At 46.1% G+C, this 17640-nt stretch overlaps 2 protein-coding genes across 5 annotated transcripts; both read left to right on the top strand.

Moving 5' to 3' along the window:
* The first annotated feature begins 925 nt into the window (after positions 1–925).
* On the top strand, positions 926–10913 carry LOC126993159 (uncharacterized). Of its 4 annotated transcripts, none has more exons than XM_050852018.1 (12): positions 926–1008; positions 2020–2151; positions 2261–2471; positions 2876–3031; positions 3276–3460; positions 3800–4944; positions 5714–5991; positions 6342–6434; positions 7480–7634; positions 8412–8582; positions 9162–9387; positions 9589–10913. In XM_050852018.1, exons 2-12 carry the CDS (start codon positions 2057–2059, stop codon positions 9709–9711), a joined length of 2838 nt encoding a protein of 945 aa, XP_050707975.1. In that variant the 5' UTR covers positions 926–1008; positions 2020–2056; the 3' UTR covers positions 9712–10913. The 4 variants fall into 4 exon arrangements, with proteins under 4 accessions (XP_050707975.1, XP_050707973.1, XP_050707976.1 ...); XM_050852016.1 differs by lacking the exon at positions 926–1008 and adding an exon at positions 1015–1264; XM_050852019.1 differs by lacking the exon at positions 926–1008 and adding an exon at positions 1076–1098.
* Positions 10914–15620: 4707 nt separating this feature from the next.
* LOC126993158 (uncharacterized) lies at positions 15621–17322 on the top strand. Its single transcript, XM_050852015.1, has 3 exons — positions 15621–15786; positions 15988–16104; positions 16142–17322. Exons 1-3 carry the CDS (start codon positions 15720–15722, stop codon positions 16879–16881), a joined length of 924 nt encoding a protein of 307 aa, XP_050707972.1. The 5' UTR covers positions 15621–15719; the 3' UTR covers positions 16882–17322.
* The last annotated feature ends 318 nt before the right edge of the window (positions 17323–17640 follow it).

Below are 17640 nucleotides of genomic sequence, written 5' to 3'. Positions count from 1 at the left end.
ACATAGAAAAGCGAAACTGAGAGGCCAAAACGCAGAAAACAGTGTCATCAATATGTATTTATAGTCCGCGGCCATACAAGGCGAAGGCTGAACTTGGACCCGGTATCTTTGCATATAAATGAAGAAGATTGACACTGTGCAGACTGCCGAACAGAGAGTGATCATAACAGCTGAGACAGAAAGCAAAAACAAGAATATTATATAGTTTTACAAATAAGATCGATGATGTAATATGGGATGCAAGAAAAACAGGATCTGAGGAATCAAAAAAATAACTAGGAAAATGCATATAGCTTCTCAGAAAGGTCAATGATGAAAAAAATATATACCGTAATCAATGAATGACAGACATTGCAGCCGATATCGATTAATTTACCATAATACATATATTTGAAATTGAGTCAAACAACTTGATTTAGTAACGGGAATGATTTGTCTGTGTGTGTGTGTGTGTGTGTGTGTGTGTGTGCAGAGAACGAGAGGACGTACGTGAAGGACTAAGGCAACGACAAACTACCACGCAATCAACTCACCCCCCACGACCTCGCACACTCGATTTACTATACAATAACGTTAATTTCTTCCTCATTACAATCCGTCGCTGTCAGCACTCACGCAAACTTCAACGCCGCACCAAGTACCGATCTCATGAATATTCAGACGTCGCCAGTCTCAAAGGTCTGGAGCAGTGGATATAGGGCCCGCGTCTCTGCCTGCCCCATACATGAGTAACTGTACGCTAGGTATGCACTTGCACAGGCAGGAGACGAAAAACAAGACGAGGAAGTGGTGTGGCCTGTGCAGCCTCAGTAGCCTTGACGGGAAGCCACTCAGAGATGTTCGCACGTTCTCCAACTCCCAGCTCCCCTCCTCAGCCAATCACCGCGCTCCTTCTTCGTGGGTTCTCCGCTTCTCAGCCACTCAGGTGCTTGCTCTATACTCTATCTGAAGTTCCTGCCTTGTTTATTTACCAACGTCACGGATACGTCAGGCGATGTGATGGTAAAGGTCAGTCAGGAGGAATTGATTCATTGTGAGGCGTTGGAGTGGTCCCGTGTACGTGCTGCCACACAGGTGCTGCGGCGCCCCCACGCACAGGTGTATACCAGGGGCGCAGGCAGGCGGGCAGGTGTGATGGAATGCTACGCCACTTTCACTCATCTCAGTATACCTGGGATGTTTTATTAATGAGGGGAACATGTTTGCGTGTATCCAGTGTGTCGCCTTCCCTGAGGACTAGAGGCACCCACACAAGACCTCGCTGGTACGCAAGTGTTACTGATCGCGGTGTTTGTGAGGTGTTCTACAGGGTGGGGGATCTGCCCCCTGGGGCAGGGGCAGAGGCTGGGCCGCCGAGGGTAGCTGGGCACGCTGGTTACCTCTGTGCTCCTTGCTCTCCTCTTCCTCATTTCTTATCATGGAGGTGAAAATACTAACCAGAAGCAGTTAGAATATTGATGCATTATGTGAATTTTTTTATTAGTTCCTGGTTGTGTAGTACAATGTAAGGAATAAGTGCCAAACATGTTACAAAATGAATGAAATAATTATAAATGGTTGGCCTTCTGAGTGATAAGAAGATACAAGGAGAGGCTGCTTCCCTGCAAGGTGTTAAGAGGAGGTGGAATGGCTGCAGGAAAAGGGTGGTTTCTCAGAAAGGTTTGAAATAGCTGTACTACTTCATGGCATTCCTCATTATGAGGAATGAATGGAATGAATTATATAGTTATTAATATGATAGAGGTAGTTGGCTGGAATAGTAAGTACAGAGGACAGATGCATAAGAGTATTGGGAAGGGAGGAATTCATCTTTCAAGGAAAAACTTAATAAAGACAAAACATTTTAAGGAATATTCCTTGCAAATGTTCAATCAAAACAGAATTAAATTGAATTAGGATCTCGGTGAGCTAAGGAACCTGCTGCATACATGCACATATGAGCCATTTGGGTTTCTGTGATGATCTGACAGGAAATGAATTGTTCAGGAGCTGGATGAGGTCAACAATATTGTTACTCAGATGTGGCTGTGAGGCGCGGCAGCCCTGAGGGAGCACCATGGACAGCCTCCACCTGCGCCTCCTCAGCATCTGGGACGAGGTGGTGGAGAACTGGCACTTCCTGTCCGACCTGGTGACGGCACGGCTCCCAAAGTGAGTGTTGTGGCTTCAGTCCTGTGAGGTGCATCAGATGGTCACCTGTTTCTTTTAGCCAATACTGTTACCTCTGCGCTGCTTCACACATGTGCATCATTTCTTCCAGGCGGCACAATTCAGTTGGCGTGGCTACCGGTGACCTCAGCCATGACTCAGATGGGCGGGTGTGGGTGGAGGTGGGCGGGCCGGGGCTGAGGCTGCGGGTGATCCACCTTCACCCGGCCAACCCGGCCCTTGCTGAGCTGCTGGCCACCCGGGCCACGGAGGCAAGGCAGAGTGACCAGGAGGATGCCTTCAAGCTGCCAGCCGATGATGAGGTGATTCTGAACTTTTTTCTGACTAAGAAATATTTTTTCTAGCTTGTGGGGTATCATTTATGTAGCGTCAATGGCAGAGCAAAAGACCTGAATTGTGTGTTTGTTTGTGTGTGTGTGCATGTGTGTTATTGCTATTTTTTTAAACCTCTCTTACCACAAAAGTCTTTCTTATATAGACTTAATCCTCTTAATTCCTTTCCAATAGTGGGATGAGCATCATTGTTTTATACATTAAATCCTTCTTGTATACAAACGTTCCTCATCATCGCTGGACTGCACCTGTTGTAGGCCTGTGCAAGCAAATTGTTACTTTGTTTATTGTATCAGTCAGCTCATCATCAGGTCATAGTGCCTGCCCGTGTACCCCTCATGCCATGCATCACCCTGCCGTCCCCCGCCCCCAGATCTCCCTGGCCTCGCTGGAGGACTACTGGTTCAACCACTGGGAGGGGCCCTTCGTCACCGCCGACTCCAACCAGAACACCGTCAACTTCAGGAGGTCCAGAAGGAGCTTAAGGAAATCAAAGAGAAAGTTCCGATGTTCAGTCTGTAATAGGAAGGTAGGATCATATTCTTAATGCTATATACTGAATGATTACTTTTATGAATGATTTCTATAGGAAAGCATAGTGAAAAGTCAAAAACTCACTACAACATTAAATTTACAGTGTTACTAATATGGATGATGATGAGAAAACATTGCGATAAAAATGCAAGAGATATTGTATGTACCTTTTATTATTATTTGTATTGGAGTATATTTCATAAAGATTTTTAGAAGTACATATATCTCTGGTGTTCCAGGTTGTGGGCGCTGACGGCCTCCACGATGACGGCCAGGACCCTCAGTGCTTTGAGCGGGAGAACGTCCTGGCCCACGTCCCATCCGTCAAGCTGGAGACAATGAGCCCAAAGCTTGAGGACCCCGCTGGAGGGAGCTCGGATGAGGAGGGCACCAAGCCAACCATCAGTGAGGAACTACTCTCCAGGTAGGGCGGATTAACTGAGTGGCTCTGCATGTATTGAGCTGCCCAGTGTTTGTGTTTGATCATTTGTTCTTGTCACAGATCATCAGCACCACATTGAACCCTTTTGTAGTGCATCTCCGGGGAATATGAAGTCAACAATTTACCACACATCTTTCTTCCTAACAATTCTTTTCATTTCTAATACCAGCAAATCCTGTTCAAACTCTTTCTCTTCCCAACTAACTCATTTGCTGGTTTTAAAGTTCCAAGGCCATGTTTCAGAGGCATAAACTAGCTCAGAAATTTTACTTACCTCTTGGAATGTTAAAATAAAGTCACAATTGTTATCCTCCCTCCCAGGTATAGTGCCAGTGACGAGCAGCTGGCCCGGGCCCACCGAGTGCTGGACCATGAGTTGCGGACCAGCTTCACACTCTTCGCCGAGGAGGCCGTCACCCAGGACGTCATAGATGGGGTCAGCATGAGTGTTGACGATGGAAGCAGCTCCCCTGATGCCTCCCAGCGCTTAGCTCCCCCGGTCTACAGCCCGAGGCAGTCAAGGTCTTGTCCCTGCAGTCCAAAACTCTCAAGTCGTAACCACAGCCCCAAGTCTAATGCCGGGAGCCCAAAGCCACAGTCCAGGTCTGGCAGCTCTAAATTCTCCCTCAGCAGTTCCCTGATGGCAATACACAGGCAAGCCTCAAACTCCTTAAGGACAGACTTTTTGAAATTTGACTCCGGAAAGAGTGACTTTGGTGGCTCCAAGAGTGACTCCCAGCAGAGCAGTCTGAGGAACGAACTGCGCTACACAAAGTCAAGTGCAGATGCGCAGATGGGAAACTTCGACACATCCCTCGCTGAACAGTCCACCAGCGACAGCCAGCAGGAGACACCCAAGAACGCCTTACACGAGAGCCATTCCTTGCCCACGCTGAAGCTAGCAAAGATGTCCATGACCTACAAGGGTGGTGTTGTGGTGAACCATGAGAGGGAAGCAAACTTTGGCCAATACTCAGACACAACCAAGCTTATCACCGAGGGAGCGTGTGCCCTTCCCTCCACTCCTGAAGATACTCCCATGCCTGAGGGGCTCCCAGGGTCACCTCAGCTCCTCCCTGACGTGGTTCCGAGATACGGGGCAACATCCTCCCCCTTGAGCCAAATACTGGAGTCAAAACCCACATTCTCGGTCTCATCATCACCAGATAGCTACGGAGCATGCGGCTTTGACCAGAGGGAAGGGATCATCAACCTCGGATTTGACGGGCATGAGGAGAGTTCAGACTTTGCTGATTTAAATGAGTTCTACAGTACAAAAGGCAAGTCAGAACACAGCCCATCATTGTGGAGGAGGCGAGGCTCAGGGGACAGCGACATTGACATAGGGAAGAGCAACATACAGATGAACATTGGCTCGGTCCACGCCATTTCCATCGGCCACTCCCCACAGGGCCAGGATGTCGCCTTGTCCCTGGAGGTGCCCCCTGTGCAGAATCAGGACCAAGGTGGGTACTGAGGAAATGAAAAAAATTTATACTGATTCTTTTTTTGCCTTTTAAGTAGTAGCATGTTATATATAAGAAAGGTTTTAGTCTGAGTATTGAAGAACAGATTTTGATATTTAGACACCTCTCCTCCCGAAATTGACCTATCTTTCGGCCACTCCTCTAACTCTTTTTAGGAGCAGTGAGTAGCAGGCTTTTTTTCACATTTGTTTCCTTTTTTCTTATGCCCTTGAACTGACTCCTCTGCTGTAAAAAAAAAAAAAAGGGTAATATGGCCCCAAAATTAATATAAAAGCAACAAATGGATAAAAATGACATGTGATAAATGTATAAACACAGATTTGACATTGTCCCAAGATGGAGGAGGAGGAGGGGAATTATCTCAATATGTAACCTTTCTATCTGTTAACCCATCCACTGCAACTGGCACAGATTTGGCCTTCACTGTTAGCCTTGTAACATATACTCCCAGGTCTTTCTCAGCCTTTGTGGTGGATAGTGGAGTGTTTCCCATGTGGCATTGGTATGCTGGATATCCCCTCCCAAGGTGCAGGACTTAATATTTTTCTTCACTGAATTGTAGCAGCCACTTTTTGCTCCTCTTTTTTTTTTTTTTTTTTTTTTTTTTACACAACAAAGGAGACAGCTCAATGGAAACAAAAAGAGTGCAGAGAAAGAAAAAAAATGTGGTGACGTCTTCTTGTAGGAAATCTGCAGTCAAGGGGTTAAGTACATTCATTCATTCTACCTCATGTTACTGGTATTGCAGGTGGTAAGGGTGCCAGTAATGGGTGTGAGAACAGTGACAACGCCTCCTGCAGCAGTGTCACCACAGCCTCCACCGCCAGCCCCTCCGCCTCCCCACACATCAACTCAGCGGACGGGCTGCCCACCGCCGCCCACCGCATAATAGAGGAGGCGGATGAGGAGGAAGAGTCTATGCCCTATGACCACATGCACGTGGCGCGCCAGATGGTGTTCTGGTGGCAGAAACCAAACACCAGCAATGACGAGTTTTGTCAGAACACGGCGGAGTGCAAAGTGAAGGTAATTTGTTTTATATATTACAGAGGAGGAGAGGAAATTATTGGCTCTTACCAGGTACTTGAAACACTTGACCTCTCACCTTTATAATGTAGTTAGTGAAGGTAATTTGTTTGATATATTACAGAGGAAAAGAGGAAATTCTTAGTTCTTACCAGGTACTTGAAACACTTGACCTCTCACCTTTACAATGTAGGCAATTAGATATAAAGTTGTTCAAAATAATGATATATAGAGAGGAGAGAAAAATATATGTTCAGACCAGCATCTTGAAACACTTAATCTCTCACCTTTCCAATGTAGTCACTTAGATATAAATTTGTTTAAGATAACTATATATGATCATGTTTCAGCAAAAGCCCCTGTTGCTCTTCCTTCACGGCATGGGGAGCAGCAGCGACCACTGGCGGCGGCAACTGTGGTACTTCGTCACACGCGGCTACGAGGTGAGTCACGCTGCCAACACTGGGCCTCCCTTACTTGTTCCAGACAGTCCAACACAGCGTCAAACCAAACTATACTTTCCATAGTGTTCCATTTTTTACACTGAACACCTGATACTAAAAGATTTCCTGTTTGTTTTCCTCAAATTTCTTACCTTCTAAATCAACACCAAACATTATAGACAAAGATTTTATTTAGATTTTTTTTATGATTTTTTGTATTTTGGGGTTGGTAGCTTATGAATTTGCTGTGTTGGTCTGTAAACCTGGCCCCAAATCAAGTTGTATAATGAAAAAAATGCACAAAAAAATGAATCAACCTTCTAGATGCTCATATGTGTGTTTCAGAGTAGAGGAATATTACTTCTGCCAACCTCGTGTCTTCCAACTTTTGGCCATGTTCCCTTCTACTTTCTCTATAGGAGCAGTGGTTACCAGGCTTTCTTTAACTTATTTATTTATTTTTTGCCCTCAAGTTGCTTCCCTAACTGTAAAAAAAGAAATGTGTGTTCCAATTCTCCCCTTCGCATCCTCTACCATTAAAAAAAAATGTTCCATGTTCCTATTTTGCACTACTCCTCCTTAGAAATGTGCCAGTGTTCCTATTTTGCACTATACTTCCTCTACCATTAAAAAGAAATGTTCCTATGTTCCCATCTTGCACTACACTTCCTCTACCATTAAAAAGAAGTGTTCCTGTGTTCCCATCTTGCACTTTGCTTCCTCTACTATTAAAAAGAAATGTGTGTGTGTGTGTTCCTATTTTCTACTATACTTCCTCTCCAGTAAAATAGAAATGTCTGGGTTCCTATTTTCTACTTTGCTTCCTCTCCAATAAAATAGAAATGTCTGGGTTTCTATTTTCTACTTTACTTCCTCTCCAGTAAAATAGAAATGTCTGGGTTCCTATTTTCTACTTTGCTTCCTCTACTATTAAAAAGAAATATCTGGGGCCCTATTTTCCACTACACTTTCTCTACTATTAAGAAGAAATGTATCACTGTCCCCATTCTGCATTAGTAAGACATGTATTTCTCTGCCCATCCAGGTTGTAGCGCCAGACCTGATGGGCCACGGGTTGAGCTCTGCCCCAAAGGACGCCGAGCACTACACCTTCTCACAGATGCTGGACCAGATCACCCTCGTCTTTGACCTGTTCGTTCCGCAGGGCCGCAAGTGTGTCGTGATTGGGCACGGCTATGGGTAAGGATGAGCTGTGTGGTACGTACCATCAGAGGGGAAAGACTCTGATGGTTTGGACATGTAAAGAGAGCAGGGGAGGACACAGTGCTAGGAGTTGTGGAGAGATTAGAGGTAGAAGGAAGGAGACCAGTTGGTAGACCTAGGAAAATGTGGAGAAGGTGTATACAGGAAGACATGGCACTGATGGGATTGGATGAGCAACGGGCAGAAGACAGAGTAGAATGGAGGAGAGCTATAAAGTGTCCAACCGCTCAGGAAGAGTGAAAACGGATGGTAAACGAAATGATGATGATGATGATGATGTATGGTACCATCAGTGAGAGGTTGTTATGATGGTTCTCTTGGGAATGTGTGGAATATCAATGTCCTGTCCTCTGTTAATTAAAATGCTCTTTGTCGCTTAAATGTACATATCATCACATAAGAAAGCAATATAGTTCCTTTCATGTATATTATTTTTTATTGTTTTTTTCTTTCTTTTTATTCTTCTTTTATTTTTATTTTTGTTTATGTTTATTCTTCATTTTATCTTTCTTTTTATTTTAACTTTTTTTCTTTTCTTCTTCTTTTTTGTCTTCCTTTTTATTCTTCTTTTTACTCTGTTTTTCATTCTTCTTCTTTTTATTCTTCCTACTTTCCTGTCACTCTTTTATTTTCTGCTCATCATGGAGACTCTATTTTGGTCTATATCATCTTCATACTTTCCCTCAATACCCTTCCATGGATCTCAGTGATAATAATAGTAATAATAATAACAACAATCTCATCCCGGCGCAGGTGTTCCTTGGCCGCAGCGCTGGCGAGGGGCCGAGTGTCATCTGTGCGTCTGGTGATCCTGGCCAGCTGTGGAGGACCCAGCCCACTCATCCCCAACCCGCCCAACAAGTCCTTCCTCCACTCACACCTCGCCACCTTCCTCAGTCCCTTCTTGGCATGTGGCTGCTGCAGGTGAGAGAGTAGATTTAAAATGGTTACAGATGCAATTTCTAAAGCACTCCAGTCTCTGCCAGAATCATATAATCGTACCTCCATTCCTGCCTCGCCTCCTTTCTCAGTCTTTTCGTGGCATGTGGCTGCTGCAGGTAAGAGAGTAGATTTGAAGTTCTTATAGATTCAGTTTTCAAAGCAGCGATCCAGTCTTTACTCTCCCAGAATCATATAGTCATACCTTCATTCCCACCTCACCTTCTTCCTGAGTCCTTTCTTGGTGTGTGGTTGCTGCAGTTGAGAAAGTAGTTTTGAAGTCTTATGGATTCAATGTTTAAAGGAATAATCTAATCTTAATTCTGGAACAGCCCTCCTTCGCCTGTATTTCCTCCTGCCTATGACTTGACCTGCTTCAACAGAGCGAGTATCAAGACACCTCTCCACCCGAAACTGACCTCTCTTTTGGCCACTATACTCTCTTTTAGGAGCAGTGTACAGCAGGCTTTATTGTTTTCATGTGTTTTTACCCTTCAGCTGCTTTCTTTACTTTGCCTGAATCATATAATCGTAAGTCACACCTCGCACCCTTCCACACAACAGCCGTGAGATCCTGCACACCCCACGCGGGAAGCACTTTGCCGTGAATGCACTCTCTGGCTCCTCCATCACCCCAACGCCTCGCTACGTGCTGGAGAACGTGGCTCGAGGACAAAACTGGCCCGAGGGTGATGTTGCCTTCCACCGGCGGATCACTGTGCCCACGCTGCTGCTCCACGGCATGAAGGATGACCGCGTGACCCTGGTGGAGATGTGTGAGATGGAGAGGGTGAGTTCCTGCAGCTGCTACAATGCCTGAGCTAGAAAGGCAAATGTTACTGAGCTTGTTGCGTAAAGGTGACTAATGATCTGATAAACAATAGACCAATGCAATAATCCACCTGCTTCACACTTCACTCTTTTCATGCATTAGAGTAGTCCTTTGATTATTCAATGAAGTGAGGATTCCTGTCATTCCCTCCTCCATCAGACCATTCCCCGGGCCTTCCTGGAGATGGTCCCCGGCGGAGGCCATGACCTGATGCTGGACGCCCCCGTGGAGGTGAGCCAAGCCGTCCACCGCTTCATCAAGAGGTGGAACCGCCAGATGTAGCTCCCGGGCTGAGAGGGAGCCGGCAGAACGCAGGATAAGGTGTACTCAGCTCGTAGTTGTCTGTTTTCTGTCCTCTCATTTGCTCAAGTTACTGTTACTGTTGCTTCGTGGTCGGAAGTTGCATCACAATTGTATTACATCTTTCTATATTTACGTCGCTGCCTGTTGCGCCGGTAGGCATCTTCCTGGTGGGGGCTGATGGTCGGCCCAAGGCTTCTTCCAGGTGGGGCCTGATGGTCGGCCCAGCCCGTTCTGGCGCAGGCGAGTGTTTATAGTGGCGCCATCTTGCATTGGCTCATGCTGCCCCCCGGAACTCGTTCTTGATTCGCTTGGACGGCTTCCGCTAGAGTCCGGGTTGATGGGTGGTCTTCAGGACAGCATGTGGGTAGTTTTAAGCCACTCGGCGGTGACTGAAAAATCCGAGTGGTAGCGTGGGGATTCGAACCCGCGCCGTCCATCACGCGGTGAATGTGAGCCCAGTACGCTACCAGTTCGGCCACCGCCTACCCATGACTAATTATAACTTTTGATCCTTTTAACAACATTCTGGACTATGTACATGTATATAATTGTTATAATGTTACTGAGCTGTCATCATGGGCAGCGTTATGATTCACAAAGGAATGCTGTAGAGCAGAGCGGCAGATATCATTTACTCGAATCACGGAGCAAGAGTTTGCGCACCACTTTTTTTTTTTTCTTGCATATGATCCTTACTCATGTAAGTAACCCTTCTGTGCTACTTTGATAATACTCATGTATGAACTCTTAATGCTTTAATGAGGTATGACTCAACTTGTACCTTTTTCTTAGTACTTACACTCAAGAAGAGTTTTGTACTCAGTATTAGCTTGTAGGGTTTTGCTGAACACACTCCTAATGTCATTCATCAGTGGAGACAGGCCTCAGTCAGTCTGGTGGTTTATGAGGAGTGTCAGAACATCCCTTGATTGGCTGTCACACCAAGGACACGGGGTGAGGGCCAGAGGAGTCAGCAGGGAGGGCGTGAGAGGAGTTTGAAAGATTGTAAAACCTTTCGTTTAATTAATGGAGACTCACTGGTGCAGTTTTTCTTTTAAGTAATAGTTTACTATGATAGTTTACTATTGTTTCCTGTGCACAGTGCATGCTGTTATATACATTTATGATGCATATGGCTGGGTACCAAATGGAATATAGAATTTCTCCTTTTCAAACCTCTTGACATTCATTGCCATCATTGCTGCTATTTTCAGCTGCATTTTGAAACCAAAAGCACTGTCATTTTCAGCATCCTGTTGCTTTATAAAAGAACTCTATGTAAAGTTTTCAACAAGGGTCCACTCTGATGTGTCAATACTCAATGCACTGGGACTGTTTTAGCTGTTTATTGTTTGTGTACATGTGAGTGAAGGTTACTTCGTCAGTACTCACATTAGACACATTGGCACTGTGCTGAGGTGTCTCTTATACATGAAAATGTAAATTACTCTTCAGGTTCTCTTTAGCATAGAAGAGTCTCAAAGAATATATAAACTTTTATATATAAATTAATGTTTTAAAATTTCATCACCACCCATCATCAATATGGTCACCTACAACATATGGAGATAATTTTTCAAACAGGCAAAAAGAAGGAGCCAGGGACCATGAGGGATTGACATTCCAGACACACACACACACACACACACACACACACACACACATAAATCTGTTGATCCACTTCAGTACTTATAACAAGCAAGCCATCATTCCATTCCTTACACAAAACTTGCTGCTTCTAATATGACAAAAGGACATAAATAGATAGATAAATAGATAAACAAATAGATAGATAAATAAGAGAAAGATAGATAGATAGATGAGATAGACAAGCAGACAGAGGAAATAGATAAAGTATATATAAGTGTTCTCTGCACGAGCAAGAGCGGAATCCAGCCCAGCAGAGGAGACCTTCACATGTAGGCCAAGGTGGTAGAGGCCGGTAACTTCCCGTTTGCATAGAATATAGTAATGGCAGTAGATGTTGTTGTAGTAATAACTATTGGTGTTTTGCATGCGTCTTAACTGGTATTGATTGTAGTAGGTACTGTAATAGCATAATGCTGTAAAGGGGAGCTGAAATGATCGTGGTGGAGGTATAAGGCAACCCTCAGATACTAAAGTTACCACCACCACTACGCAACCACATCTCGGAATCTTTGCGGACACGAGTGCGACGCAGGTAATGGTAAAACTGAGGGCATATGCGCGTTGCCTCGGTGCTCAACTCCGTCTCGTTAACCCTTGAACCCTTACCCGTGCCACGAATTCGTACTTAGGTGTGTTAGCCACTTAAACATCGAGGCGCAAATAGATAGATGTAAAAAATAATAATTCTCGCAGGTAAAAGTAAAGGTGCGTGTTGCCTCGGTGCTCATCTCCGTCTCATTAGCCCTGGAAGCTGAACCCGTGCCATGAATTCGTACTGAGGTGTGTTAACCAGTAAAACATTGAGGCGCAAAGAGATAGATGTAAAAAATAATAATTCTCGCAGGTAAAAGTAAAGTTGCGTGTTGCCTCGGTGCTCATCTCCGTCTCATTAGCCCTTGAAGCTGAATCCGTGCCATGAATTCGAAGCTGGGTGTGTTAACCACTATACAATGGCGGAGCAAATAGATGCAGAGAGAGTAGACAGTAGATAGATGAAAAAAACAAGTTATCCCATTATGTAATATCATATTTCGTGTTCCTCTCTCCGCGTAGCTTATTTTTTATTTCCGTATCCTTAAACGTATCTGGCTCCCATTATGACTATTTCCCAAGGCTACAGAGAAGATTAACCGGATTTCCATGAGTGATTTTTACCGTTCAAGGTGCAGAAGTCGCTTAAAAGAGACCCCCCTTCCCCCCTTCGGCTGCCATAGTGCGCCTGGGGGGATAGTCGCCTCCCTCGCCATGCGCAATGAAAGGGATAAAGCGTTCACTAGGATCACAAAACAGTCCATGAAAATATTAGTAACTTCTACGAGAACCTTTTTGAACAGACGAACTGAGGTGCCGATACGATATACGGGTTTGGCTCTGCAGGGGAAGGACGGGGCGTGCATAGGGGATAAGGAGGGGCCATCATTTTAAACCTTTTGCCACTCCAAGGTCGATGTCTCGGCTCAGAGGAGAGAACCAGTGGTGCCAAATGTTATCTTTCGATCCTGCAAGACTCGCCTCAAAACCCCGCTAGACTGGACCCCATAACCGCTACTTTTTTTCAACATTCTACAATCTACATCATACAAACTCCACTATATCTTTTATGACTAACTGTATATCTAAAGCAATACGAAAGTTGACGCTACGATGAATCAAACAGGTAGGCTATATTATAACTAACCTCTTACAGTTAAGCAGATCTAAATTAAGTACCCTCAGTTTTCATAGTTTTTCAGTTATTCAGAAGTTAGTTTTTCTCAGAATGAAAAGACAGACAGAACAGAGTGTCTCGTAGCAGAAAATGGTTCAGAGTTTTTGTTGTTGTTCTGGCGTGAGATTTATTATATCTTGGAAGACTTATAATTGAGGCCCTGATAAGGTTTGCATCATGGAATACCTTCGCCCTGGCCGGTCTTCTTTCCGATCTGCCAATTTTCAAGTTCAGGACCGGACGTGTAATTACCTCCTGCATATGTTTTTTTACCACCAGTTTTCCATCATGGTGTTGTAGCTCTTTTTAATACGTCTGTTGATGCCAATGCTCTAGTTTGTTCTTATGTTCTTATGTTCTTTAACTATGAGTAGCTCCTTCGCTTTGGGCTTTTTCTTTTCAGTCTGCCAATTTTTAAGTTTGGGATCATGAAATCAACCCGTAAAATGCAGGTAATCAACATGACCAAATAGTTCCTTCATCATTTGTTTCGGAGTTTTTTTTTTATATAGCCAATACCTTCCTACCCCCATGGCGTCAACCTTGATACGTAATACTGTTTGGATTCAATATACCAACAACAAGATCATCCCCCTGATATTTCTCGTTAGCAGCTAGACGACGCTTCAGTACTTTCAGACTAATAATGATAATAAACAAGACTCCAGACAGCGCGAAAAACACCTGATTGGCAACACTGGCAATGACGTGGAAGGAGAAGGGAAGTTGAAAGTAGGAAAGAAGTGGCAGGTGGTTGGTGGGCACAAGGTCTATCAAGGTCTAAGGCATATGAGTATAAGGTCCATATTCTTAAACGTACCGGGCTCCCCATACGACTATTCTTCGAGGCCCCAGAGAAGATTAATCGGGAATTTCAATGGTCAGCTTTTCCGTTCAAGGTGTAGAGGTCGTGTCGGGCATCCCATACGACTATTTTCCGAGGCCCCAGAGAAGATTAATCGGGAATTTCAATGGTCAGCTTTTCCGTTCAAGGTGTAGAGGTCGTGTCGGGCATCCCATACGACTATTCTCCGAGGCCCCAGAGAAGATTAATCGGGAATTTCAATGGTCAGCTTTTCCGTTCAAGGTGTAGAGGTCGTGTCGGGCATCCCATACGACTATTTTCCGAGGCCCCAGAGAAGATTAATCGGGAATTTCAATGGTCAGCTTTTCCGTTCAAGGTGTAGAGGTCGGGTAAAATAATCACTAGCATCACAAAGCGGTCAGTGAAAACCTCAGCAACTTCTACGAGAGGATTTTCAAACGGACAAGCTGAGGTGACGATATGTATGAGACTTCGGGTACAAATGTTTGCGGTGTTTCTTTGCAGGCGTCTACAGTATGATAGTGAAATTTATATGTATTTCTTCTTAGCTTTTCGTTTTCAGTTTTAAGATTCAGCTGCAGTCAACCCTGTAAGCAAGTAACTACCCTCCGTTTAGTGATTCACTCAGATTTGTACACAATAATCTCTCCTCCGTCTCTCACTCACACTAATCAAAGTCACACTAACACAAGCCCAGTCACTGTCTCTGTATGGTCAGTGAGGACTTGAAGATGCTGCCGTAGCGCGATGTGCCTCCCGCAAATGGGCAGCTTGCTTGACTGGCCAAAACGAGAGCTTCCTTCCTCACCTCCAGCCGCCTGTTAAAAACTCAAGGGTTCGGATTACATAACATCACTCGGGCTTATGTTGACTTTCCACGTAATGGCGGACGGGAACCCGGACCTCGCTGAGAATCCTGTCAGTGCTCAGATCTCCCTTTCGTGTGGGTTGGCAGCTATAAAGGCCCTTCCTGGGGAGAACAAGGGAAGGGCACAAGGATGGTGAGGGATGGGTCCTGAGTTCCGGCTGCTAGGTATTCTCAACCACCTCCTGCAACATGCTGAAAATAGTCAAGAGCTAAGTCAACACTTAAATAACATGCATATATTTCCGCTGGACTGTGTGCCTCAGTACTTTTTCTCCCCTACTGGCACTCGATAACACGTGAACAGAAAGTTATCGTTGCCCGGGGGTCTGATGTGCACGGAAAGGAACACCACGATGCCTCCTGCCTCTGAAGGGCTAGCAGAAGGTAATAACAGCGATAGATGTCTGGAGCAGTGCCTTCTACCACAGGGTTAATATATAATGACAATACTTAAAGTTTCACAGAACATCGTAACGATATTTTTCTGCACACCTGTACCTGACACGTGACGTCCAGTGCCTCGCTGCGTCTTAGTATTCCTCCCGCCTCCCCCTCGCCATTGTCTTCTTCGTCTTTCTTTCCTAGTCCACCTTTGCCACTCCTTCCATAATTTGTTCCTCGTAGTAGTGTGCATAATGATTTCCGCCCCCCTCCCTACATTGTCTTGTTATGCTAAAAATACGTCGCTTACATATATGCAAATTACTTTGTTGAACACACACACACACACACACACACACACACACACACACACACACATAATGGTCAAGGTCGTAAGAGCACGTCAAGTAGGGGGGTCAAGTTGTGGGGGAAGTTTGGAGGAATTCCCGGAGAGAGTCCTACGCCCATCCCATGCTGGCTCGACTACATCAAGGGTGTCTCGGACCCGCGGGCCGCGGCCGCGCGGCGCCTCAGTGTGGCGGCGGACACTGGTCATGACGCAGGTGGTGCTGGTGGCGTTCCTGTGTGTGGCGGCGGCGGCGGTGGCGACGGGGCAACAAGGTGGGTACTGGGCGGTGTTTATGTTTGTTTGTTGCTCCTCATGTTGGATTTGTTGCAAGGGAAGTTGAAGTAAAGTAGGAGCCAGGTAGCAATGATTTTGTTGTCGATGATATGAATTATTCATCTCAGACATTACTATTACTATGTACCACCACGATGAATGCTAACAGTCAGGTTTCCTCCCTGACTCCCCCCCTGCAGCGGCTCCCCCGACCTCGGCTGAAGAGTGCCGCCTGTGTCCCCGGGGCTGCCACCGGGTGCCCCGCGCTGATGGCTCCTGTCCTGTCTGCATTTGCGACGGCGTGGCCCTGACAGAGGGCCCCGCCCTCTGAGTGCTCTGAGGGTGCGAGGAGCGGGCCTTCCGCGGCTGCCTGGAATGTTCCTGCCGTCACCGTGACGCCGCGCTGTGCCCCCCCCGTGGGTGCCTGTCCCGAGGCGTGCCAACAGCTCGTCGGGGGCAGCGGCTGCCCCGAATGTGTCTGCGATGTGCCCAAGCCCGTCTGTCCGTTCATCCAGTGCCCCGAGGACTGCAGGATAGTGGAGCAGGAGGGCGGCTGCCCCAGCTGTCGATGTGACCCTCCCGGTATCTGCCCCGCCATTCCAGAGTGCCTCCGAGGTTGCATCGACCATGATGAGGAAAGTGAATGTTTCACTTGCAACTGCACAACACCGCCTAGTCCGCCAAACGTGGGAAAGTCCGACCCACCCACATTCATTCTTTTTCCAGACAAGAGGCCCACTACCTCTATCGTCGTCAATGATCCTCTGACCCCAGTGGGAAGCGGTCATCCCTCATCTGACCGGGAATACCCAGCGTCTCAGTGCCCCAAACAACCCTTCACGTGCCCCGCAGACTGCCGCGTGGGCATCACTCCCCAAGGGTGTCGCGAGTGTCATTGCGGCGACAACGCCCAGATGTGCCCGGGCGTGGAGCCCTGCCTCAGCCGCTGCCATATCATTGACACAAGGAACGGATGCTGCACCTGCCAGTGTCATCGAATGCCTGTCAAGCCCCGACCCATCCTCTGGAAAATATTCAGATCCACCTTTCTAGAACCCGCATTTAACCGTCCCCAGGGCCCTTGGACGAGATAGTCTTCCTTCATTTGGGGTCGCTCACGCTGAGACGACGTAAGGAGGGGAAGGCTACAAATGTGGGAGGCACGCTCAATATTCCACATATGCCGAAATGCGCTCCAGATCATATTGAGCACGTAACAGCATCCCACGCAGCACGAACTGTACCGAGTCCCACGGGTTACCATCTCAGTGTGAAAGGAAAAACAACACGTCTCGGCGGCCACCCTCTCCCGCGACGCTGCTGTATACACGCTATGCAACACGAGCAGCACCGCAGCGCCGCACCAGGACACAGCAGCGCAACACAGCACCCGCAACTCAACATACATCCCCACAACACAAAATAACAGCACCTCACCGCAATACGACACAACACGTCTCACCACACCTCAAAACATTAGTGCAACACAACGCCCACGATGAGCAACACAAAATTGAAATGCACATGTTTACGATAATTTGGGTTTGATTTATTTCCTCGTGTGTGTGTGTGTGTGTGTGTGTGTGTGTGTGTGTGTGTGTGTATGTGTAGGTAAGATTTAACACTGGACATTGTTTCGTGGCGTGGTGAATGGTTTATCAAGTGAGATCTATTCCCCTTGCTTTAATCTGTGGTAAGTTTTTTTTTTTTATATATTTAACTAGCTTGAGTATATTGTGAGCTTACATTATCAAATCTTATGCTTTTGTTAGTAACCCAGCAACTTGTAGAAATACCTCTGCAACGGTTCAGGATAAACTTTAACAATCAGACTAATTGCTTGTCACTCTTTT

Source organism: Eriocheir sinensis, unplaced genomic scaffold (genome assembly GCF_024679095.1).
Source record: "Eriocheir sinensis breed Jianghai 21 unplaced genomic scaffold, ASM2467909v1 Scaffold573, whole genome shotgun sequence".
In the NCBI taxonomy this organism is placed as follows: domain Eukaryota; kingdom Metazoa; phylum Arthropoda; class Malacostraca; order Decapoda; family Varunidae; genus Eriocheir; species Eriocheir sinensis.
The sequence above is the reverse complement of the archived record's forward strand: the minus strand, read 5'-3'. Positions and strand labels throughout refer to the sequence as shown.

Coding starts and splice junctions, on each gene's coding strand:
- LOC126993159 (XM_050852018.1), top strand. CDS start 2,057: ATGGACAGCCTCCACCTGCGCCTCCTCAGCATCTGGGACGAGGTGGTG. Junction 5,992..6,341: donor CGGCGGAGTGCAAAGTGAAG/GTAATTTGTTTT, acceptor ATCATGTTTCAG/CAAAAGCCCCTGTTGCTCTT. Junction 9,388..9,588: donor AGATGTGTGAGATGGAGAGG/GTGAGTTCCTGC, acceptor CTCCTCCATCAG/ACCATTCCCCGGGCCTTCCT.
- LOC126993158 (XM_050852015.1), top strand. CDS start 15,720: ATGACGCAGGTGGTGCTGGTGGCGTTCCTGTGTGTGGCGGCGGCGGCG. Junction 15,787..15,987: donor GGTGGCGACGGGGCAACAAG/GTGGGTACTGGG, acceptor CCCCCCCTGCAG/CGGCTCCCCCGACCTCGGCT. Junction 16,105..16,141: donor CGGCGTGGCCCTGACAGAGG/GCCCCGCCCTCT, acceptor GTGCGAGGAGCG/GGCCTTCCGCGGCTGCCTGG.